A 25,543-nucleotide genomic window follows, 5' to 3' on the forward strand; every position below is an offset into this window, starting at 1 on the left:
ACATCTGCTTCATTTGATGAGATGGGGCAAGAGCAAGGAGGGCCAACTGGCAGTTTTTGCACATCTTTCCTCCCCTTCTCCTAGGACCACATCCTCAGGGGTAAACCTCTTTCGCTTTGTCTTATTTCAGTTCCTGCTTTGTCTTTACTGGGCCAGAGAACGTGTCAGCTTTCTTATCTGCATCATGTATACTCAGAAAGCTAAAAATGACTCCCTTTGAGAGTGGCCAGACATAGTTCTTCCAAATCACCCCAAAGATCACTCCTTCTCCCATGCAGTTCAAGGTACACATTATAACACTTTCTGCTCAAACGTAAAAGGTGTGGAGAGATTTTCATCCTAAGACCTAAGGAGTTAGCATGATTTTATATGAATTGAGGGTAAAACTACTTACTGTCATCATGCCGTTCAAAAGACCGGTCTCAGGCCGGGGTGGGGCCTGCAAGCTTTCCATGGACCACTTCTCAATGATGGATGACACGTGAGGACTGTCAATGTTCAGCAGTCGAAACCCAGTCATGTTGACACCACTGTACCTATAGAGTTCCAGATCCAGAGCGAATAAGTCCTGTGCAATATTAAAAAAATAATAATAAAAGTAGAAAGGATTTAGCAGCATTGATATACTTAGGCAAAGGAGAATTAATGACAGTAGAAGTAGCACATAGGTAAAAGAAGAAATACAGTCAGTGTCACCCCATTTTTGTAAAAAATACCAGACAACTACCATTCTTTCATTCACATTCTGCCTGAGCAATTCTGAAGCAGAAAGCCATTTTCAATTTCGCTCACCTCATCAAGAACCGTGAGAGTCTGTAGACCAAGAAGGGGAATTTGGCTTCCCTTAGACACAGAATAGCTTTTGGGGGTGGAAATGGAAGAGATAATTGTGTTTATTGAGATCAGTGCTTTTATTTTGTGGATGAAAGGCACTGAGGTCCTGAGTGGCAATGAGGCAGAACATCTGTGGCTGCCTCAGGTTGTTCTAGGTCTTGGCATGGAAATGAAGTCTGGAACCTGTACATGGACCTGATAGAAAGATCATGCCTAGCTCACAGATCATAACTCATATTCCCTACAATCAGGACAGAGGAATGCTCATGGACATTTATGCAAAATAAGAACCACAAGGTTCTCCTTAGGGGATATTACTGGGCATGTGGTGAGCTCTTGACAGAGCCTTCTCCTTTCCAGAGTGTGATTCAAAATAATGTCTCACCCACCCCAATGTCTTCCATTACACTGGGTGAGGCTGTGTATAAACAGAAATTTTGTAAACTGATTCACATGTCTAATGCACCTACATGGTAATTTCAAGTTTTTTTAATCCATAAGAAGATCTGACTGAAAAACATATTATATGTAAGAATGAGCAAAACTTTCTGAATAGCATTTAACAGAAAAAATCTATAAAAATTTCCTATCAGTGAAACTGTTTGCAAAAGAGTACATTGCCAGTGATACTAGTGGCTACTCAACAGTAGCAGCTTCAGCAACACTTTTTGATTTGCCTTTGCATGAGATGCATACGGATTTGTTCTTTCAAAGAGATCTGTTGCTACCCTTGCCCATGACAACTCTGGACTAAGATGTAGGACTCCAGGAGAGTAGCTCTCTGGTTCCAGTTCAGTGTCAGCAAAGATTGCTATGCTTTTGAACTATATATGTTTTTTCTCTTTGCACTAAGTAACTGATTTTTTTTCCTTTGGATTTTTAATACCCATTAGCAGCAATGATAAGATCAGAAAAGGAAAGCAGAGCAGAATGACAATAAAACCCAAGGGAAGTGCTTCAAGAAACTAAGTTATAGAATAAGATCCAGGAAAGAGTAACTTCTATATAGCATGCTTAATAAATACATGAAAGTTTCTCAAGCAGCAGAAGTTACACAGAAACTTCCAGAATGCACTTAATGTATTTAACCCCTGAGGTATTGGATAACACATAAATACAATGTACTAAAATGAGCACATCAAACACCTGCAAAAAATGTACAATTTTCCTACAATCTGTGGTTTCTGTGCTGGGTATAAAGTGGAAATTCCAAGATCTGAGCTCTGACACCCTGTTGTCACTGCAGGATGGGGAAACGGACAATGTAAGGATTCAACAGAGGCGACACTGCACAGCTGGCTTATTCACGAGTATTCCCGCTGATGACCAGCGTCTTTAGATCGTATTGTCCATGCCATTTCTCAAATTTATGGAAAAGCAGCTGTTTGTAGAGCACTGCTGGGACTGGCAGAAAGTTCTAAGGCAGATGTCATTTGTCATCTTCTAATACCAGGTGTTTGTGGAGCCAGAGGGAGGTCCGTATTTGTGAATGGAGCAAGATGATTAGAATTTCCAAGGTGGAAGTGAACGTTCCTGTGTGCCACATTGGGTTGCTGGGTTGGAATGCCACCTCTGTCTAATCCCACCTCCCTGCTAATGTACACATTAGGAGGCAGTGCATGATGAGTCAGTCAAGTGATTGTATCCCTGCCACTCGTATGGATGGCCATGGTTGAGTTCTACATTGTTCAGTCTTGGCTTAGCTCTTAATATGAAGATGTTGTGAGCAGCTGAGGAGACAAAAAAAGTGGTTGGGATATCTTTGTGCCTCTGCTTGTCTTTCAAATACATTAAAAATAGATACATAAAAAATGCAAAAAGTGTTTCCAGGATTTCCCTTCACGGTTCTGAAGAAGGACCTGACCATGAAGGTGGGATGATGGGCACAGGAGATCATGGATTCAGGGGCCAGAAACTTCTGCCGTATACCCTGCTACCCTGCTGCCCTGCCCCTAATTCAATAGATGTTCCCTGCCCGCTGTGTCAGAGCATCTGTTTTGTGACATCATTTCCTCTCATGCTAGCAGAGATGCTTGAGTCAGTATTACTATGTACCACTTCAGGGAATAGACTGAGTGACAGCTCCTTGCTTTTTTCTGTTCTGATTTTTATGATTTCTCCTATTCACATGGAGTAAGGTTTATTTGCTAAAACTGTTCTTGCGCTGAATCCCACAGAATCTAGATAGACTGTGCTTGGGATACATTCAGGCTAGCAAATGAGGTTAACTCGGGGTTTTACCCAGAAGTGTGTGACTAGGGGTGGGATTGGGGGAGTAGGATGTGTAGGCGAGTCTGCATGTGTATGTGTGAGTGGTTTCTGATATCAGTTGACTGACAGCCATCACATCAATGCGGTATATTAAAGGCACCAAATTATTAGCCTTTGTTCTGATAATCTCTCAACATATAATGCATATCCAAGTTTGTATTTTTAAGGCTTAGAGCCATAATCGCTGTTCGTGAAGAAAAAGGCTTAATGTGAGGTTCATCTCTCTAGTTGCTTTTCTTGACAGTTTACCAAACACATGTCAGGTCAACAACCCCTGGACATCCCAGCTGTCTCCTGACATAGGCAAGAAAACCACATCATATCAAAGACCAAGACACACTTCACTGGACTCAATAATATCAATGATAAATGGGGTTTCTTTCAGAATAATTTACACTTCTATGATTTCTATTTTCATTTTAATTCCTTTCTAGATGCACTTGCATTGGGTGCTAGATTTTTGCAACAAATCAAAGCCAGTAGTTCAGCATTACCGTGTTTAGGGAATTCTCAGGATAGTAAGGCAAATTTTCACAACACTAGGCTGCCTTTAATATGAGTTGAACGGACATTGAATATGCCATGTAAAGATGTTTCTTACATTGAGGAATGAGTTGTTACCACGTAAGCTTACCAGGGTTGTGAAAAAATAATGGTAGTACTCTGTCATCATGCCCATGAACAGAATCTGCAAAAGAGAAACAAGAGGAGGGATTGGGAGCAGAACTATAATAAGAACTGGATCATTAGCAGGGTGACTGCAAAAGCTTGGGAATATAGAACAAGAGGTGCTTTGAAAATCCATAGATTTGGCAGATCAGAAACTTGAGCCCAATTAGAGGTTGGTCTGGAGCAAGGTCACTGCCCCTCATCCAATTCTATTTCCATTACTCCAAGTTAAATTTACATCAGTCTGATGTAATCTAAAAATAGTTTATGCTAAAGGAATTTTGTATCTAGAGTTACCCATAATGGCACAGCATTTTGTCTTTGCTATTGCCTGGACTCCCACATAATTCCATGCTTAAAAATGTACTTTATTGATCTCCTTAACCTTGACACTTAGCATTAATGCTCCCCATCAGAACAGAGCTCATTAAATGTGAAAACAGCAATGCTGGTGTATATAGATATCTTTAAATAACAATTTACAAATGCATCTATCTCTGAAGCACTTTTATCTATCCACTTTCCTCTTTTTATAACACGGGTTGAGTGGAAGAGAGAATTCGTATACAGATGAGGGAAGGAGACAGTCTTATTTGAGTAGCATGCTGTCTCAATTCTGACTCCAAGTCATGTGTTTGGGTTCTCGACCCTTCCATATATCCTCAAATTGTGGTTATTGTTTCTACCTTGCTGAGGAGGGAGAGAGGGGGTAAATGGAAATGACGCAGGTATTTGGTGGCAGTACTTTATTAAAGTGTGATCTTTTGGATTCCCGACAATGGTGTCAATTGAGAAGAAACACTTGAAAATGATCTCCTGAGTCTACATAGAGCATCTTTTTTGTTGGATTAGGTTACCATAAGTATTGATTTTTTTTCAGTCATTGCATAGAAATCCATGGGGAAGATGTGGAAATATAATTTCCAAGTAAGTTTTACCCACAACTCTGATTACAAGTATCCTGTGTGGAAGTTTTAAAATCTGACATCATCACAGATATATCCTGAAGTGGAATTTTTGAAAGTGAAGCCTTTGGTTCTGTGTCTCATCGGTTGTTGAGAATCACTATTCTATGTACAACTTTCACATTTGCATTAAACAACAGCGACATTCAGAGATGGAATCAAAGGTCAGAGGAAAGACATCACATGTCTCCGGAGGTCCTGGAAGGTGTCTAGTATACACAGACTATAAAATGGTTTCACAGGAAAGGAATACAAAGGAAGGTAGAAATGATGACTGCACTTAACATATCATGAATGAACCTGACGCTTCTGAGCAACATCTCTGCTAAGGTGGAAACCAAAGGAATATTCAGTGTAATCATAACATCACAAAAGCACAACAAATGGTAAGAAGTTCTTGCCATGAATCCATGAGCCAACACTGTGCAAGTCACTCCTGCAGAGATAACAAGAGCAGGCATGCACAAAAAAAAAAAAAAGGTTTTTTTTTTGTGCTTCAGGGCCATCAGTAACATTTACAGCCATGCATGGTGAGGTCCTGTTAGCTGGTCTCTTATATCATTCAAGCATAAAGAGCTAACCTGCTGATGTCAGTCAGGAATCCAGTTTTTCACTTTGGTCATTACGTAGTGTAATTGCAGCCAAGACTAAATCTTGAAAGGGAGCTGGGCGAGTTTTATGTGAAGATGTAGACTTGGATACTGAGGTTTAAAATATTGTTTCTACAACTGAAGATGAAGCAAAAAGGCACCTGAGCTTATCCCTTGGTTGGAAATATATTTTTAAACTTCATTGTAGATGCTTTTGATCCTCTGCAATGGTTGTAAGCATTTTTTTAACAACCATTTTGCTAATTATTTTTTAATTTTGTGTTTTATAATTCCTAGAGGCAAATATTCATTTGATATGCCTCTTACTCAATGTTAGAAATGCAATATGAAAATAGAATGAATAAATAACCTACAGGCCAGCTTTTGTGGAAGAAAGAACCCTTGAGACCCTCCAGATGCAATTTTTATTTCTAATACTAGGGAAAATAATTAGTCCCCATTCTCTTTCCTGGGTAGTTTCTTTGCTGAGTATCTTCTAGTTCTTCCCTTGAATTTATTAGAAATGGATATTAAAAAGAACGTACTCTGACTGATTGTTGGCCTGTCCAATCTGGGAACTCTCTAGAACCCAGGAATTCTCAAAGCTATTAGAGAAGAACAAGGCTGATAACACCAAAGGGGGAGATGCTAAAATAGTTCCTCGTATAATGGCCTGTGGACTGGTTGGAATCAGCTGTTTTGCCCTCTTTTATAACTAAAGGTATTGCTTGGCAGGTATTTGACATAACAATTAAGACACTAGTTAGTACATTCCCTTCCCACATTAGAGCAGCTCCAGTTCTGGAGCCTGGTTTCAAATCCCAGCTAGGGAAGACACTGGAAGATGGTGATGTCAGCTCCTGTGACTTGACCAATACCACTGCTGTAGGATACCTAGATGGAACTCCCAATTTCTGCACTAATTGTGGACATTTGAATAGTGAACCAGCAGACTGGGGACACTCTTGCTTGTTCTCTCTCTTTCTCTTAAAGATTTATTGTTTGAAGGGAAGAGTTGCAGAGACTGAGAGAGACAAAGAGGAAGAGGTTTTTCCAACTACTGGTTTACTTCTGAGATAACTGCAATGGCTGGGGATGGGCCAGGCAAAAGTTAGCAGGCAGGAGCTTCACCCAGATTTCCCATGGGGGTGATAGAAGGCCAAATAGTTGTGTCATATTACACTGCTTTATCAGACCATCAATAGGGAGCCGATGCAGAAGTGGAGCTCCTCGTGCCTAAACAGGAATTTACATGAGATGCAGAAGTTTGTCTTGTGTGCTACAATGCTAGCACCTTGAATTTGCTCAAATAAATTTTTAGAAATTGAAAGAGTACAACAGTATTGCATCTGTGCAATTACTTTTTCTTTACATGTTGGTATTACATGTTGGGATCATTAAGAGAACAAGAAAGTGTCACAACATGATCAATGACACTTATAAAAATAAAAGACAATTATGATATAGGGAGTTTCTGATAGTTCTTGGCAAAAACTGAATTATCTTTGAAAGGTTTCCTTCTCTAAATATTGAAACAGTAATAGTAAGCGGAACTGATCAGGTGGTAGTGAGTCATTTTTAATAGCACAGAACATCTTGTCACATGCTAATGCATAATGAATGTGCTAAGAGTATTATTGATACTGATAACACAATCCCTTTCAATTGCTTCATTAATAGGCTCTTTTAATCATTTTTTAAATTCTTAATGGTATTATTTCTGTTAAGTCATTTATTAAATAGTTTTGCTGTGTATACATCTAAGTCACGACATTAACTTATAGATGATAAAACTCCTAGACATTTTTTACAACATTACATTTCTTGAATAGCTATAAGGTTGAGAGTCTACTTCCCCCGTTGAATTTGGAAGAATGTGGATATCCATAGGACCAGTTGCATATTTGACCAACACATGATAGGATGGCATTTCCTGGATCCCGCATTGAGGTGGGGCCATACTCCCATCTTGAATAATGAGAAAGAAAAAAAACCTGACATATGTTAACCTTGTAGAGACCTCATTGCCCTAGACATGTGGCCAGCATATTACTAATGTCACAACAAGCTCTTCTTTTGAATAAACACATTTTTTTATGTTTCATGAATATGTAATTCATCTATGTGATCTCGCTTACAACTTTTAAATTGAGAAATTCAGAGTGGAAATTTCATATCTAGCCTCATCCAACTAGTCAGGAACAGAGACGCTATTTTTATGTTAATGTTATTCAGCTATATCGTTTCTGTGTCTAATTTTCCCCTTCATGCAAACTCTTCTCCTTTTAAAAATAATTGTTATTTTGTTTCAAATGTGTTTTTCTTATGTATCCCAGCTTAAAAAAAAAGATTTGCTTATTTTTATTGGAAAGACATAATTACCGAGAGAAAGAGATATAGAGAGAAAGATCTTTCAATCACTGGTTCACTCCTTAAGCAGCTGAAATGACCAGAGGAAAGGTAAGTTGTATCTGTTTTTTAGGCTTTCTTATATTATCTTGCTGATTATGGAAATGTTCTATCTCCTTCTTTCATTGGATAGAAAATACTCTTTTTTGTGTGTATCAAATGGATTATCAGAAGGCAGAATGAAAACTCAATGCCAATTGGCTCCTGTCAATTATGATCATACTATGGACATCGATACCCTGGAACACAGTGGTTGTCCTTCAACAATGGTGATCCACCTTTGGTCAAGGTGATTTCTGGAATTTTGATGACAGTACTCTCACAACTTTGTACCTGACAGCGTTGGAATAAGGTGCACCTCCTTGGTGCAGCCTTGCTATTTTCATCAAAGACAATCCATTGGATTTTAGTAGGAAAGTTATCAAAGCTAGAAGAATAGCACCAAGGCCACATTTTCATTTGTTGCATGAGTCTTCATTGAAATCTAGGTGAATATGACAGAGAAATACATAGCTTTTGGGGCCCAAAGCCTTAATCACTGTCAGTGTCATTTAATAAGGTATCTGCTAATCCTTTAAATTTTTCCAGAATGTGTCAAGAATCCTGTGCTTTATTGTGATCTGATCAATTCCTAAAAGGCAATGGAGTGCTAAAGATGCTTCAACAAAATACTCTTCTATACATTTTCAGCGTCTGTCACTAAGGGCAATCTGTAGGTGACAAATAATTGCCACCATCCTGCTATTGCTGAAGTAGAAACTTAAAATGGAAACTAGCAGGCTTCCAGGCAATTTTTGGGTGTACCAGTAATATATTATATATTACTGCTACTTTCCATCAAAAGACAGGTGTCTTAGAAGTTTGCATTGACTAAACTGAAGTGTATTGCTCCTTTTCTAGCCTTCTCAATATCAGGTTAAATTCAAAACCATCAGGTACGGTTTCTAGTCAGTAATTTCAAGTGAATAGCTTCTGAATGTGCGACATGCAATGTGGTCAAAGCAATGATTTCATCTCAAGACAGAAATACGTTCTTTTGATATAGGCATCTTCAGGAAATCAACGGAATGCTTTCAAGTTTCAGAGAAGCAACTTTAAATGAAAGTTTGGACTAGGACACATCTCTTTTAATCTATAAGCACCCTTTGCTCTGAAGAGGATTGACAACAGAAAGAGGGACAGCGAACATCTTCTATTTGCTAATGCTCCAGAAATGGTTCAGTGGTGAGATCTAGGCTGAGCCGAAACTAGAAGACAGGGGTGTCCAAATCGTCTGCTGGCTTCCCAGGCACACTAGCAGGGAGCAGAATCGGAAGCGGAGCAGCAGGGACTTGAACTGGTACCAATTTGGGATGCCAGTGTGGCAGGTGGAGGTGTAACCTGCCCAAACCACACAATTGAATTCTGACCAAACCATATGATTTTTAAAGCTGATCACTTATGGAATAATTCAGGCTTAATAAGCCTTTAGACCAGCTCACTGTTGGAAAAATTTTATGCTGCTAAGAGTGATTATAACTTACATATAGTAGTATAATGTGTAGAAAGTAGTGTTGTACTGAACTTGATATACAGAAAAAAATGAGTTTCCTTATGAAGCACATTGAATCATGAACCAGTTAAGATGCCCATCTCTTGCTTCCATAGCTTGTGTAAGATGTTATATTCCATGGTAAAGCCTGAGGTGAGTGAATGAAACATTTTGGCATGCACAGGGCTCTCTGAGTTAACAGAAGCCATATGCTGTATAGTCACATGACTCTAAAAGATGATGAAGGCAGGAAAGTCAGAAACTAGAGAGGGGGATATAAAAATGGAAACAGAAAGTGGGAGGTGATATGATGTGATGTTGACCCATGAGACGAGACAGGAGGAAGCTGGGGAAGACAGGAAACCAGCTTCCCACAGAAGCTTCCAGAAGGAATGACAAGTTAGAAGCAACTTTGTATCAGATTTCAGACCTGCATAGGTGTAGAATGACACACTATATTTTCCAAAATCAGAAAAATTATGCTGTTTGTTGCAGCAACAATAGAAAACCAACACACCTCATTTTTTTTTACATCTTCTGGTCATTATGATGCATGAGCTGGCATAATTTTGGCATATTATCATCAGAGTTGTATTTGAAGAGGAAAAAGACCTTTCTGTTGTTTGAGATTGAGAACTTTCTCTATTTTTCTGACCTCGCTTCCCATTCACTGTGACTTCTCCACAAACATATCCACAGATAAAAGCTAACCTCTAAGCAAACACAGCTTTTTTTCATCCTTTCGTAAGTGATGGTATTACCATTTACCACCCTGACCATTTTTTCCTTTGCCTCTGCGTTACACAACAGGAAAGCAAAGGCTGCTCTGTAGAGTTAGTTTATACTTGACACACCTGAGAGTGTATCCTAACCCTTGATGAGCTTGTCTCTCCAGAAATATGATCAGAAAGAGAATGGAAGCTGAAACCAGTCTATCTGAGTAAGTGGAGTGGAAACGATGAGGTTTCGTGCAGCTTCAGATGCTTTGTCGAGAAGAGTCAGGTGGTCTCACCCATGTGCACAACAGACAAGATTATGCTATTTAGAGAATACAGACTGCTGTGAACAGAGCAGGGGGCACAATTCCTGTGGTAGAAGGAAATAGGCAAAATGGCAAAAAAGGAGAGAGTGAAGATTTGGGAGGATTACATGAACTTCAAGGATAAACTTCCTGCAACTTCCTGGGGAAATCTCTGGGAAGATGATGCCTCTGAAAGAATAAAGGGAAGAAAAGTTTTAACTGTAAAGTACTGAACACAATCTGGAAGCTCTAAAGAGACAGAGGATTGAATATCAGTGCAGCATTTTTGCAATAAGCTTCTTTTATCACAGTGGTTAAAAAATACTTCAAATTCGTCTCTTGAAGGAGAGAGAGAAATGTAGCTATTTAATGATGATTTTGATGGTATCCAGACATAGTTATGCTCAATCTGGTATCTCATCCTCGGTTGTTTGGACAGCTTTATTCTTTCAAATGATCTAAAAACCATTAGATTTAGAAAACAAGAGTTTTTGGTATTTTTTGTTGTTGTTTTTTAAGATTTATTTATTTTTATTGGAAAGTCAGAGTTACAGAGAGAAAGAGATAGAGAGAGAAGGATTTTCCATCTGCTGGTTCACTCTTCAAGTGGCTACAATGGCTAGAGCTGAGCTGATCTGAAGCCAGGTGCCAGGAGCTTCTTCCAGGTCTTTCACATGGGTACAGGGTTCTAAGGCCTTGGGCCATCATTTACTGCTTTCCCAGGCCACAGGCATGGAGCTGGATGGGAAGTGCAGCAGCTGGGACACAAACCAGTGCCCATATGGGATCCTGGCACATGTAAGAGAAGGACTTTAGCTACTAGGCAAATGTGCCAGACCCAGAAAGCAACTGTTTATATCAAACTGCGAGGGTGTATTTACTAAGGAATTTGAAGAATTCTATTTAAACACATTCTGATTTGTTTGGATGGGGACATCTCCTTCACATCAGTATTTATTTAAAGTCCACCAGGTTATACTTGTGTGTTGTTGTTGGAACTGAGAATCAATGATTTATATGCACCAAGCTCACATTTGTAAGTCACAGCCATAATCATCACCGTTATTAATTGCTGAGTGCTACAATGTGCCTACCACAATAATAGGTTTTTTACGTAAAATAAACAAGGAGGTGTTCATCTCAATTTAAACATTTACAGAGCAATAAATCATTGTTAAGGTATTTGTACTCAGGTTTGATTTTTGATCCTGAGTTCTTAGCACTACACTAATTCACTCACTGATAGAGTAGACATGAGTGGCAAGAAAATCAATAACTTGCACAAAAATCCTTCAAGACATTGACATCCCAAATGAAAACATGGCTATTTGATGGGAGCTGAGTTAGAATCACAATCGTTGCAGATTTATTGACCAGGATAAAGTCAAACCAAGAAAGATTCCTAAACACCTACTTTCATATTTACTCCTTTTGCCCATACCCCTGGACCCAGCTATAAATAATTTTACCTTGTACAACGCCCCGGGTTGTACCAGGACCTGGCTCTCTGCTTCTCCCTTGTGGGAGTGGGGTTCTCCCTGACCTTCTGTTACAATAGCTTCTGAGATGCTTAAAATAGGCCCAGATTTTCTTGTGATTTTGAAGTCCTTCGTGACATTTAGCAAGAAATTAAACTATTTTATGAATTCACCTTTCAGTAAGAATGAATAGCCTGTAACTATTAAAGCAGATTTTATCTTGATTGAGATGATACAACAGACATAATAGGTATTTTATGTGTTTTAGATGGGATGTGGTCAATGGGTATCGGGTTTGGGGAATCGTAATGGTGTACTAAGCATATGTCCTTTATTCCTAAAGTGATTGCTTCTTGTTTTTCTGGCTAAGATCAAATGCAGTGTTCCTGATGTGAGGCCAACAATGCTTGGGAATTATGAAGCTTAATCAGAACAGAGGCTACCTGGGGCAAAGAGAGAAGCAGATTAGTGACACAGCGATCGATTGTTTTAGGGCAGAGGAAAATGGTGAGAGAAAAGAAACAGTAGATGGACTCTGAAACATATTCCAAGGGTAGAATCCCTAACATTTGGCAACTAATAAAAGAGAAAAATGAGAGTGACTCAAGTGACTTTCTATGTTTTAACTTGAATAACTGGATAGTTCTAAATACTGGGAGTGCAGTTAGGAAAGAAGAAACTGATCAGAAAGTAAGTGAGTAGGCAAAATGTAGAAACTGGCAAAAACGTAAGCATGTGATCTGCATCAGACACAGAGACTTGGAAGTTCATGCTGAGGCTGGGTTTGGGTCTCAATGCTGTATTGTATAGCAGATAATTCAGATACAAAGGAGGATGGTGTGGCACTCAATCTCGCTGGTGGCTTCCTCTATGCAAAGGCTTCCTCTGGACAAAGTTTTGTGAACAATAATGATAATCTCTAACATGTGAAATCATAAAGGATTCATGAAAGCATCATAGCTAAGCTTAATATTTTATTTTGCTTTTCTCAAAATGCAGCTTTCAGCCTTGCAGTCTCAGAAGAGGAAGCTGGTAAAGAAAAAAAACCCACAGAATGATGATGTAATTTAACACTTCGGTGTTTTTAATAGTATCATGGTACACCCCTTTCCTTTAGCACTGTCCTGACACCTAGTAAACATTTGAAAAATGCTGACAAAAGAATAAATTTAAAAGTTATGCCATTACCTTTATAGCAGGATTTGGCTATCATTCTGGGGAAAAATTTGAGAAAGTATCATTCGGTAAAATTCTTCCCTTTATGAAAGAGTGAAGAAGCAGATGTTAACCCTCAAAGTAATTTTTAGCTTACTTTGGCATGCAAGCCTTCCTACAGAATTTGGTGGATGTTACAGACCCCTTTCCCACAACAGACACACTTGCGGGCATACTTCCCAACATAGTTTTTGATAAAACTGTAATTCACTGATTCTACCAAAGGCTTAAAACATGTGCTGCTGTATACATTCCAACTTTTTAAAATGACAGTTTCTAGTGTGCCACTGTTTCCATTACAAGAATAATTGTTCTTATCTCTCATTATAGCCACATTTTGATGTATCTGAAATTGGGTACCATGACATTTGTGAGACACGTATATAATTTTGTTACTCTCCTGTTCAGACTCTAGATATTGTGGACTTTTCAAAAATATATGTGAGAGATTCTCAAATCAGAATTCTAAACACTCACAATATTTACAAACTGTACATAACTTCAGTAAGCTGCCCATTATCCACAGAGGCCAATTAATCCTGGTACTTATTTAATAACATACTCATATATATGAACTGCTTCTTACAAGTAAAACTAACTTCATGTTCAGAAAATGTAAATAGATTTATTATTAGCCTGAGAGAAACATAATTAGATTGAGCATGTACTTCCAGAGTGATTGCAGAATATACTTCAAATTATCATCCAGTTAGTATAAATGGAGATTCATTATTATAACAGCGTCAGGACTTACCCAAAGAAGTGAACTTGTCAATTAATTGGTCCAAAGAGAATCAAAGTGTTTTAGAAAGTTTTAAAAGAATGATGTGTTCACTAAGTAATGTGCAAATACTTTCTGTCTAGACAGTGAAGAGAAGTGCTGAAGAGGATTTGAATCCAATAATCCTTTTTTCAAATGCAGTCACTGAGTTGAACTTGAATCAATGAACTTGCTCCAAGATATTTGACCTATCCTGTGTGTTAATGATCAAAATGGTTAACTTAAAATCTGACAGTGGACTCCATTTTTTGCACAATTTTGCAATCTCTTAGTTTAGTGCCGTCATGCTTTTTTCTAAACTGAACAGTTGATGCTTCTATGGAAATGAGGAATAAACCTGTGTACCTACATCTGCTCACCTTCATCACAGCCAGTGGCAACAGTATATTGGAGAAAAGAATCAGTGCACAAGACTAATTGATTAATCAGTATTGCGATTGTGTTTTCTTGCAGAGAAGCCAGGCATTACAAAATTGATTTTGTTCTGTTTAGGTCTGTTTTCATTTTAATTGAAAGATGAAATTAAAAAAATGCAAAAGCACACACATGTTGACAAGAGAAAATGCAATATAATCCTACAAAACATTTTAGTAGTAAATGTTTTATATAAATTAGTGTATCATTTATGGCTTAATATGCAAATATTGCCACAAATACTGTGTGTAGGGTGGAAAAAACCTTCCTCTAACTTGTTCACGTAAGCGAGAAAGCAGATTTCCTGAGTTGGAAACAGCAGGTTCAAGCTCTCCCACTGGCTGCTCTCCAGCCTAAGAAATTGGCCCAGTTCAGCACAGTTTCTCCATTGACTGACTGAGACACCACAGTGCTCCCTCACTCTTCATCAAAGAATCCATCAAAGGATTCAGGCTGCTGTGCTGGAAATAGTGACTTGTTTGCTGGGTTCTGTTAGTGGATTTAAAGGCAACAATGCAGTTCTCCAATGAGTCAAACTTACCGTTAAAACATGGAGCTGTTGGCTCAAACACTTTGTGCTTTCTTAGCATCATTGAATTTCAGGATAGAATGAAGCTTGAGGAAACTGAGGCAGAGACAAGTGCTTTCAAGAGTACTTGCAGAGGTGAGGATTCAAGCTTCCCCCAATATCTACAGTAGAGCTCCCCTCCCACAGTTTTGAAAATGCTTGGATGCTCAAGTCCTTTATATAAATCTATAACACAGCATTCATTTGGCCTACCATTTGGAATGCTAGCATCCCGCACTGTGTTGGTTAGAGTCTTTGCTACACTTCCAATTCTAGTTCCTTGCTAATGTTCTCTGAGAGGCAGCATTGGATAGCTCAGATGATCAGTTTTATGTCACTCTCTGGGAGTCACAAATTGAATTTCCAGTTCCTGGTTCTAGCCCTGGCCTAGTCCTAGCTATTGGAGACATTTGTTGAGTAAACTGGATGGGAGCTCATTGTATCTGTCTCAAAAAAAAATGCTTACATAAATAAATAATTTTAAGCCATCATGCTTGCATATAATCTATGCATATTATTCAATGTGTCTTAAGTCATCTGCACGCTAGATAACACTTAATATAATGTTAGTGGCGAATGATTAAGTTATTTAGGGAATAACAACAGGAGAAGGGTATGTGCATGTTTGGTACAAGTGCAAGTTTTAAAAGCACTTTTGTTGTCCAGTTGACAGAGGCTGAATCTGCAGAGAGGGAAGGCTGGGTATATAGGATGAGGATGGGCAGGGACACAAACCCCGGGACTCCCACCATTGCCCTCCAGAGTGTGCATTTATAGTAAGATGGAGCAGAAGCAGAGTAGCCGTGACTCAAACTGACACTCTGATGTGGGGAGCCAGTATCTCTAGCAGTAGCTTAATTTACTGTAATTGTAATGCCCACCTCAGCCATGTTCTTGAATTATTCATTCAGTTAGCTCCTTTTCATTCAAACATACTGTACTGAACATAAATTAGGTTTGGGGAGGATTTGGAGAATGAAGACAAAGAAGGCTCATTATTGAATTATAGGTTTTCATTGAGGGGAGGGAATAAACTAAACAGAGTTAGAAATGACACAGAGGGACAATCTCTCTTGACTCTCAAGAGACAAGCATAACAAAATAGGAGAGGCCAACATTGAGGCAGAATGACCCAGGGTTTTATAACCACAAAGGCAAAGGCTGAGGTGTGGAAAAATAGGGTGTGCCACATGAACAGGTAGAATCTCTGAAAAGGATGCCTGAAGAGCTGGAAGCTGGACAGAAGGCTGGGGAGAAAGACGAGACCAGCCGATGCAGGTCTGGTGTTTTGCACTAAGAAGTTGCTTGGACCATGGCAAATCAAATGGTCATTATCCTGGAATCTAAGTTCATAGTGCTGAATGAGGAATACTGTCAGTGATATCCAGGATAACTGTGTCCATCACATGAGAAAATTGCTTAACACTCAGCAATGCGCTGAACACAGCTGTGGATTCCACGCATACAGCTCCCCAACCCTCTGGGTCGTTCTTTAAACTCAGCTCCCTCCAAAAAATTCCCTAAGTTGATTGGTGTGTGTTTATTAGGCAGCGAGCAGTCAGCAGAAAGATGGGATGGGAGAAACGGAAGACAGAGCCATGTTTCCACACTAAAGGTGTCTTTTTAAGTCATCAAAATGCCTTCAGGAGGGAGGCGTTGGGTGGACAGGGAGGTACAAATCCACGTTATGTAGTTTGGGAAGAGAATACTTCAACTTCACAAAAATGATTTTTGTTCCTGTGACAGTGTAGCTCCTCTGTAGCCTAATCAAGTCTTGCTATTTGAATTTCCAACTAATTCTGGGGAAGCGACTTTTCAGATTCTCATCATATAGCACTTGTTCAATATGAATAGAAATAATTACTTCGCTAGAATGATTAGCATGCCCAAGAATAACTATAGACATTTCCCCAATTTTCACTTTTAGATAAATGTCAAATATCTTCTTTAAAATGTGTTTAATTTCTTTTTCTCTCAAGGAACATTCAAAAGTGAGAAAATGTGTTGAAGTTACAGGGATGTGAGGGGAAATGATGAGAAATGTGCATGGGGAGAAAGCCAAGTTGATATATGTTCTCAGAGAGATATTTCTCTCTCTATCTCTCACTCACAAACACACACCAATAAACTATTAATATAGGCCTCGTCTAACGGGAACCAAGCTAGTTATGCTTTCTCTGAACATGTCTGGAATCCTACTTCTGAATGCTTTTCCATTCTGACTTGAGGATCTTCGGTTGAAGTGTGAGCATGGGCTCTGAGATCAGGCGTTCTGCAGACCCTGCGGCAGTCTGGTTACTCAGAACGTGGCCTTAGATGGGCCACTTGACACTCCCGAGACTTAATTTGCTCAACTATGAAGTTTGCAGTTTGATCCCAAAAAGCTGCTTGGGATTGTGTGCTATTACCATGTAGGAAGTCAGGTACTGTGATTTGCACAGGTGAGACCTGTAGTCAAGTCCCTTCTCTCCCCTCCTCTCGCCTCCCCTTATCTTTTCTTCCTTTCCCTTCCCTTCCCATTCCTGGTATCAATCAAAGAGTAGGTGATTAGCAGGCAGAATAAGGATTCAGAAATTCTGTGTCCTCAAGCTCCCTGCAAAGTCACTCAGCAGAGAGGCCACATGCAGGGTCTTCATTTCTACAGGTTGTCCGTCTAGGCTAGCGGAGTAGGTTAGAGAGAACCACTCAGAGTGCTCGGATCTCATTTAGAACACTAGAGCAAGTTCAGAGTTCTCTAATGTCACTACGCACACATAACGGCCCTTGGAGGTCCTGATGAAATCTCATGCAAAATGATCTTAATCTTCTGGCATGGTTTCAGAAAGAGCAATTCTGCTTTTACATGCAGTACAGTAGGGATTTCATGTTGGGGTCAATTAAAAGGGTTGTTTGTTTGTTTGTGGCTGTGAAACAGTAAAGGACAATGGTCCAGAAGTAAAGCTAGTCACTCTCCCCTGGCCTCACAGCCAACCTGATCATGAAAATAATTGGGAAAGTCAGCACAGGATAAAAGCCAGAGGGAACAGAAGCAAACAAATGAAAATAATATTTGTGTTAGTGTCCTGGGGTGGAGCAGAGTTAATCCCCCAAGAGAGGACACTGGGCCAGCTTCTGGGAGAGGATTCACTTTTCATTTAATTGTCCTTTGGATGAAGTAATGACTACACTCCCAGATAAGAGCCACTTCTATCAGAGGACTTCTGTGTCCACATTTGTTAACACAGAGGTGAAAACCCTGTCACTTTCACCATGCCTGGCGTCACCTTCTCTTGCCCATGTGGATTTGCCTTTTGGAAGACACGCAGCCAGTTACGTGAGCCAATAGAAGAGCTTGCCAAGAGGTCTCCTCAGCAAATCATTGTGCTGGATGTCATTGTCACAACTCATGAGGAGGGAGATGGCTGCTCATTTTCAGAGCTACATATAAAATTTGGATGTTTTATTGGTTCTTATCCATATCACTTACACAATTAGAAAAAGTTACTTGAGAAGAGAGATTGGACTTGGGAATATAATCAATACTCTGATTTGAAATGTGGGCACCTTAACAGGTTAAATATAAGCCCCTCAATTAGGTATGTTACTGAGTTGTGTGAAAATTCTCAAATGAAGCCGCAAGATAGATAAGCATGTTGAGATTGTCTCTGAAATTCTTCAGCTATTAACATCATATTCACATCATTCAGCATGGCAGTATAGGCTATCACCCATTATACAAACATCCCAAAGTGTTGGTTTATTATACCAACATCCCAAAGAGCCAGTTCGATCCATAGCTGCCCCTCTTCAATTCCAGCTCCAGGTCAATGCGCCTGGGACAGCAGCAAAAGATGGTCCAAGATCTTAGGGCCCTGCAGCAATGTGGGAGCCTGAAGAAGCTCCTGGATAGTGGCTTTGTCCTGGGCCATTGTGGCCATTTGGGAGGTGGATCAGCCAGTGGAATACCTCTCTCTCCTTATGTATGTCTCTTCTCACTTCTTTGTAATTCTGCTTTTCAAACAAATAAATCCAGCTTTTATAAAAAGTCATTTTATTGGCCCTGTGCAGTAGCCTGGGGGCTAAAGTCCTCGCCTTGCATGTGCCAGGATCTCATATGTCACCAGTTTGTATCCTAGCTGCCCCACTTCCCTTCCAGCTCCCTACTTGTTTCCTGGAAAAGTAGTCAAGGATGGCCCAAAGCCTTGTACCCCTGTGTGAAATTCAGGGCAAGCCCCTGACTCCTGGCTTTGGATTTGCTCAGCTCTGGCCATTGCGGCCACTTGGGGAGTGAAAGAGTGGGTGGAAGATCTCTCTCTCTCCTTCTCTGTAAATCAATAAAATAACTCTTTCAAAAATCCATTTTACTTCTTGCGAGTGAAGGAATTAGGTACAGTGGTTCCTGAGGTTACTTCTGACTGACACATTATATAGCTTTGTTTTGTTGTAGGATTATTCATTGGGGAATAGGAATACCTAGTCAATCTTCTTGACTGTCTACTTTCAGCACACTAGACATTTGGTTCTGAGCTCCATGGCTACAGAGAGGTGCACTGGAGTAGATGATGGTGCCAGGGAGGGAGACAAGATGATAGAATCACAGATCTGCATTTGTGTGGAGGGGCCATGCTGCATTCAAAGTGCTGCCCATCATCAATCAATACTAGAGCATTCTCAGCTCTTTTAAAATAAGAGGTGCAATAACAGCTTCTGTGATCTTAGATAAGATGATCATCTCAGGTCAAAATACCTCCAGTATATACAGAGATGTGCAATAAACCACATGAACAAGAGGGAGGACTTCTAGCACTTCATGGAAAGTGGGAGTAAGAGTTTTTATTTATTTATTTATTTACAGACTTACAAAGGGAAGGAGAGACAGAGAGAAAGATCTTCCATCCGCTGGGTTTACTCCCCAAGTGGCTGCCATGGACAGAGCTGAGCTGATCCGAAGCCAGGAGTCTGGAGCTTCCTCTGGGTCCCCCACGTGGGTGCAGGGTCCCAAGGCTTTGGGCCATCCTCTACTGCTTTCTCAGGCCACAAGCAGGGAGCTAGGAGGACGCAAAGTGAAGCAGCTGGAACTGGTGCTCATATAGGTACTGGCAAATCCAAGGCAAGGACATTAGCTACTAGGCAATTGCTCCAGGCCCAAGTATTGCAAATTTTAAGAAAACTCTGGACTATTTAAAAAATGCTTATTTGAAGACAAATAAGTTTTTGAAACAAAAAAGAGAATGGAGAGAAGTAGAGGCAGGGAGAAAGAGAAAGATTGGTTCCCTTCTCAAATGCTTGTAGTGCCTGGAGAACTAAGCTAGGAGCCAGGGACTCAATTCTTCCTCAGGTCGGTGGCAGAAAGAACTCTACCTCAGTGCAGTTAGGCCCTGCATTCAGGAGATGGGGCTGCAAACTGAACACAGATATTCTGATATAGCTGATTTTTTTTAAGTTTAATCTTCAACATTGTTTTGATATCTAAGATTTGTTCAATAGTGTTTCCAGCCAGTTCCTTCTTGTGGCCAGTAAAGCACCCCCTTGCCAAATATAATAACCCAAAATGCCTCCAGTCACAAGCAATGGGAAACACAATCAGTCCGGGGTCAGGGCAACTGTCTTTCTTGTGTATAGGACAAAATGCTCAAAAATTCTTAATTTATTAATGGGCCAAGCAAATCGAGGCTAAAGTCCTCAATTTGATCGCATTGGGATTCCATGTAGGCACAGGTTCTAATCCCAGCAAAGCAGCTTCCCATCCAGCTCCCTGCTTGTGGCCTGGGAAAGCAGTCGAGGATGGCCCAAAGCCTTGAAACCCTGTACCCTTATGGGAGACCCAGAAGAAGCTCCTGGTTCCTGGCTTTGGATCAGTGCAGCACTGGCCATTGTGGTCACTTGGGGAGTGAATCATCAGATGTAAGATCTCCCTCTCTGTCTTTCATCTCTGTATATCTGATTTTGCAATAAATATAAAATAAATCTTTAAAAACTCTTGATTTATTGTTATTATATGCATCACTAATGTCTTTCACTTACACAGAATTTACCAAGTGTTTCCATCCATCTTTCTTGAGTATAGGTCAAAGCTCTTGGAAATTCCTGATTTACTGTTGCTATTACATATATCACTAATCTCTTTTACTTACACAGAATCTACCAAGTGTTTCCACCCACACTACCTGTGCAGATGAATTTCTCTTTGTAACAAATTAGAAGAGATACGTATATTTTCCATGACTGTCCGTGGCCTCCTCTTTTTCTTTCCTGGAATCCTGCATACTTGACAAACGAGGTCTCACTAAGAGGAAGTTGTATTAAGAGCAAGGCTGGCATTATTTAGGTGGTACCTGGATCAGCCAGTTTTTCCCAGAGCACACAGAGAAAATGCGTGTTTCAATCACCTTAAAATGCCACCTTCCCCTTTTGTCTTCTGCTATCAGGGTCCACATACCACAGAGTACAAGTGCAGACATGCTGATAACCAAACACCCACCGGATGCTCCGAGGTTGCCACCCAAACTTTTCATTTTGTAAGTACATCTCTGAAAATTACAGTCTTGAATTCATAAGAGACTGCTAGCAATTTTATCATTCTGTGTTAACTGAAAACCAGATGGCATGTCTAACAGAAAATAGAATGTCCCCCCACTTCTGCCCTCTTACCTGTTTAAGGATTTCAGCAGCTGTTTCATGCGAACAATCAAATATCACATAGAACTCCTTGCCCTTTTTCATCTCCTTGAGTAAAGGCTTCGCGTCTTTATTCCCAGAGGGCAGCTGGCGGATTTTGATTTTAATGTTATATCTTGAGGGAGCTTTGATGAGCTCTTGCAGGCGAATTAGACCTAGAAAATGACATTCAATCATCAGACTGATCTGTGATGTTTATTGCCATTTACAGTCAAATTCACATCATTCCCCGAGTGAATCAAGTGGCTACCATACTAAAGGTTATTCTGTTGACTTCCCATTTGTCATTCCTCTTTATATGGCAGATTATACTAATATTTCCCCTGTGGGGGCATATGTGGTTTGAAAGCCCAATTCTCCAAGTGCATTTTAAGTTTGGAATGTTATAATAAACATCTCAGACAAATCAAGTATACAACTGTAAAAGTTCTGCTAAGGAGAAGTTTTTTGAAGTCTTCAATGTGCTCAGTGAAATAGACAATGCCTGATCATTTACCCACCTCACCACCCTGCGCGGAACACTGGGAGATCTTAGTACTGTGAGCCTATTTTAACCAGTTTGCGGGGAGTAGAATTAAGCAGTGAGTTTGTTTTTTGTCCTCAAATTTCAAAATTCATGGCTATGAGGGGGTCTTGAGACAGTTCATAAAGACACAAATGCTAAAGAAAACTACACTTGGATTTCAAACACTTTTGGCACCAAAATAAATTTACATTTTAATTCCTTTGTTTTTCATAGGCTGCTTGTGTCATCAATGTTATTTCATAGCAAACTAGATAGATTCCTGTATGCAATATTTCAGTTCCTGCACTATCAACAATGTGAAATGGTTCATTAAATTCTCTGGTGAATATGTTTAAATGCTGAATATGTTTAAATGTCGAAAGTCCTTACTTGGATAAAACAAAACAAACAAAAAACCTTATAATTTTTAGAGATTATACTAAAAGGAGGAATAGAACTCTAAACATTTTCCATTGGTAATTGTAGCCAAATGCATACAGTTGACTAGCAGTGTGTCAAATGCTGACTATTGCATAATTGGGTTTGCTGATACGTGGCATTATCTAATAAATATGTAAATAAATAATAACTGGGTAAAGTGAATCTCTACAGAAAACCTGCATCATATTTTCTCCAACAACAACTGGCTCTCTTTACATCAGTCAATGACTTCCATCTTGTTGGAAAATTGACATATATATTTTTAGCATGCAATTTTGTGTCTTTGACATTTATTAGTTTTAAGTCATCAGTATGGCATATTTTGTTTTATGAGTATTCAAAGAAAAACTATGGTATGTACTATACAAGGAAGAGCTTTGCTTCTAGCAACCTCTGGACTCTGTGCACTTACTTATTCTTCACTGATCTAAAGCAATCTTAGAAATCATAAGGTTTGCTTTGGAGAAACTGCAAATTAGTAACAATGTTTCTTTGTTTGGGTATGTGTGTCCAGAGGGAAGAGCATGAGAACATTGCTTCAGAATCATATCAAGATTTAACCTTAACCTTCTGAAATGTAAGTTAATTGGAAAGCAGAAAAAATAAAAGAAAATAAAATGGACAAGACAGATACAAAGAGTTCCCATCAACTGGCTCACTCCCTAAACATGTCTGGGTCTGGGCTGGAGCCAAGGCCAAGAGTCTCAATACAATGTTGGTCTTCCACTTGGCTGATCAGAACGCAATGACTTGAGCCCTACTGCTGCCTGCAAGGAACTGAATTAGGAAAATTTCACGTCAAGGGATCCATGGCAGGCCCTTCAATGCAGAGCGAGGGAATCGTAAACACATCTGAATCACCAAGCTAAATACACCTACGTTCCTTTCTGATTTTTGTTCTTTAACCAAAACCTGGACTTTTTAGAATAGCTGCCTTCAGTTCTAACTCCTTTCCCAATCATTTGGTGTGGTTGGGGCTTCCAAGCACTCACGTGTCAGTGAGTTACTTGCTTTCTTCCAGAGGCAGTTTTGCTGAAGCATTAAGCACTGAAAATATACACAGAATGAGCCCTTTGACCCTGTGATATCCCTCACATTACTTGTACGATTGCGAGCATTGCTAATTTTATTTTTTTTCAGATGGAAGAACAAGGGCACAGAGCAATTAAGTGACCATGCCACAAAGAGAGTCTCTAGGAGCCACAGATTAGAATTATCATTTGTGAATCCGGTGCCCAGTGCTTCCCTTCATCATCCTGCCTTACAAACACAAGTTACGTGCAGTTGCTGGGACACAGCTTAGGATTACTTGACGAGAGGGGGACAAAGTACAGCCTTCTTCCTAGGCTGCCTGAGTCTCTCTTGCCTTCTTCACCCTTCTGCTTCACAATCACATATTACACACACACACACACACACACACACACACACACCCTATATTTTTCTTAAGCATACCACAAGGGAGAACTCCATGTGGCCTTTAAATAAAATGGGAGGAAACATTTTAAAAGTGCATTTCCGATGCTGCAATATCTGATCTTTTGTTCCTTGCTGAATGGAATGTCAATTTTTAAGTGCATCTTGCTGCATGATGACTTACACAGGCGGTCATGGCATTTAAAGATGACATATGCTTTTTCATTTCATTTATCTGTTTTTATGGGGAAAGCTTTCTTGGTTGTTCCTGAGATTCCAAGCCTCATGCTAAGCCCTGCGGGTACAGGAGGAACACGTCTGGCCTCAAAGATTTTATAGCTTAAAGCAAGATGTATCGGCTCACCCACTCTCCTGAGTAGCAAGGGCAATTTCCAGTTAGTTTCATGGAGGCTCCTGGAGGCTGAAATAATTTGCTCAAGAATATGTAGCTAGTATTGGCAGATCTAGGATAGAGTCAAATATGCATTTGGATCTCAAATGTAAACTTCTCTCAAATCAATGGCCCCTCCTGATCTGTGGATTTTGAATCAACAAATTAGATTGCCTGACTATATAAATAAAGGCATGATTAAGCACAGATAGAAAACTTTGCGTCAATAGGAACTGTCAGCTCTTTAATTGGGATATGAAATAATTTTCAAATATGTCACTCTTCCCGAATGAAAGCCACCATTTACTTTCACAGTTGCTTCTGAAGTAAACAGTGAGGCAGTTAAGGAGAACAACTTACTACAGCAGAGCCAATGGGAGGAAATGTGTCTTTGCTGGAAGCTCGCCATGAAACTCCTAGTTTCATCGTGTGTCAGCTGTCAGCACACACACACACACACACACACACACACACACACACACACACACACACGCGAGCCCTTGGGAAGGGGAAGATCATCTGATTTAAAGATTACAAACCAAGTTTGTGGGAAGAGCACTGAGCCAGGGAAGTTTACTTTTCTGTTTCCAAAGCAATTGTTTGCTTAAGAAGAGCCTTCCTGTCTTCATTAGCAGAGAAGGTAGCATTTCGAAGGCAAAGGGCATTTTCAGTTCACAAGAGACAAAATTTAAAGAAAAAAAAATCTTCCGTCGCATTTGTGCGTTGTAGTAATGCATCAATCATCTACATTTCATTACAATTACTGTAATGCCTCATTAAAACATTTGTTGAACAAATTATACTTTTGGGAAAGGAAACTGAAAATTTGATTTCGGCACTTCCATCTCTGCATACATTCTGTGGAGATGCTCACGCTGACTGCCCAGCTCTGCCAGGAATTCAGTTTCTGAAAATGGTGGGTGATGCTTTTGTAGTGTGAAAAAATATTTAAAATCTGTGTGCCTACAAGGTGGTTACATGATGCTTTTATACTGTGAAAATATCTGATTTTTTTCATCATATGCATTTTCACAAACTCTTTGAAAATCCCTCCCATGCATATTATCCCATGTATTTAGATAACAGTGTGGCAGTGTTGCTAAATTCTTTTCATTTGATAGCTATGACTAAGTTATAATCAAGAGGGATTCTGTTGTTGGGATATGCACAGTAGTATATTTATGGTAGAACGTTTGCAACGCCTGCAGCTTACTTGCACATTCTATCAGCGCTACTGTTTACTCTTACTGGGATTGTTCTCTATTTAGAGAATGGTTGCTCATTATAGAAAATGTGATTGAAAGAAAAAAAGAACTACACAATGCAGATGAAGGTGTGGAGGAGTTTACTGTCCATTTTTTTGCAACCTTTCTCCAAGTTCAAACAT

General features: G+C 39.7%; 1 protein-coding gene across 9 annotated transcripts in view; it reads right to left on the reverse strand.

Annotated features, from left to right (window-relative positions):
- Window positions 1-25,543, reverse strand: part of GRIK1 (glutamate ionotropic receptor kainate type subunit 1) — a 410,134-nt gene that overhangs the window by 106,882 nt on the left and 277,709 nt on the right. For all 9 annotated transcript variants that reach the window (XM_040980713.1, XM_040980710.1, XM_040980711.1 and 6 more), the window contains 3 exons: window positions 21,377-21,558; window positions 3,740-3,793; window positions 395-568 (listed from right to left, as the gene is read on the reverse strand). In XM_040980713.1, coding sequence (XP_040836647.1) covers window positions 395-568; window positions 3,740-3,793; window positions 21,377-21,558 — 410 coding nt within the window. The remainder of the gene's footprint in view (window positions 1-394; window positions 569-3,739; window positions 3,794-21,376; window positions 21,559-25,543) is intronic.

Source organism: Ochotona curzoniae, unplaced genomic scaffold, assembly GCF_017591425.1.
Source record: "Ochotona curzoniae isolate NIBS_2020 unplaced genomic scaffold, NIBS_Ocur_1.0 contig_3498, whole genome shotgun sequence".
In the NCBI taxonomy this organism is placed as follows: domain Eukaryota; kingdom Metazoa; phylum Chordata; class Mammalia; order Lagomorpha; family Ochotonidae; genus Ochotona; species Ochotona curzoniae.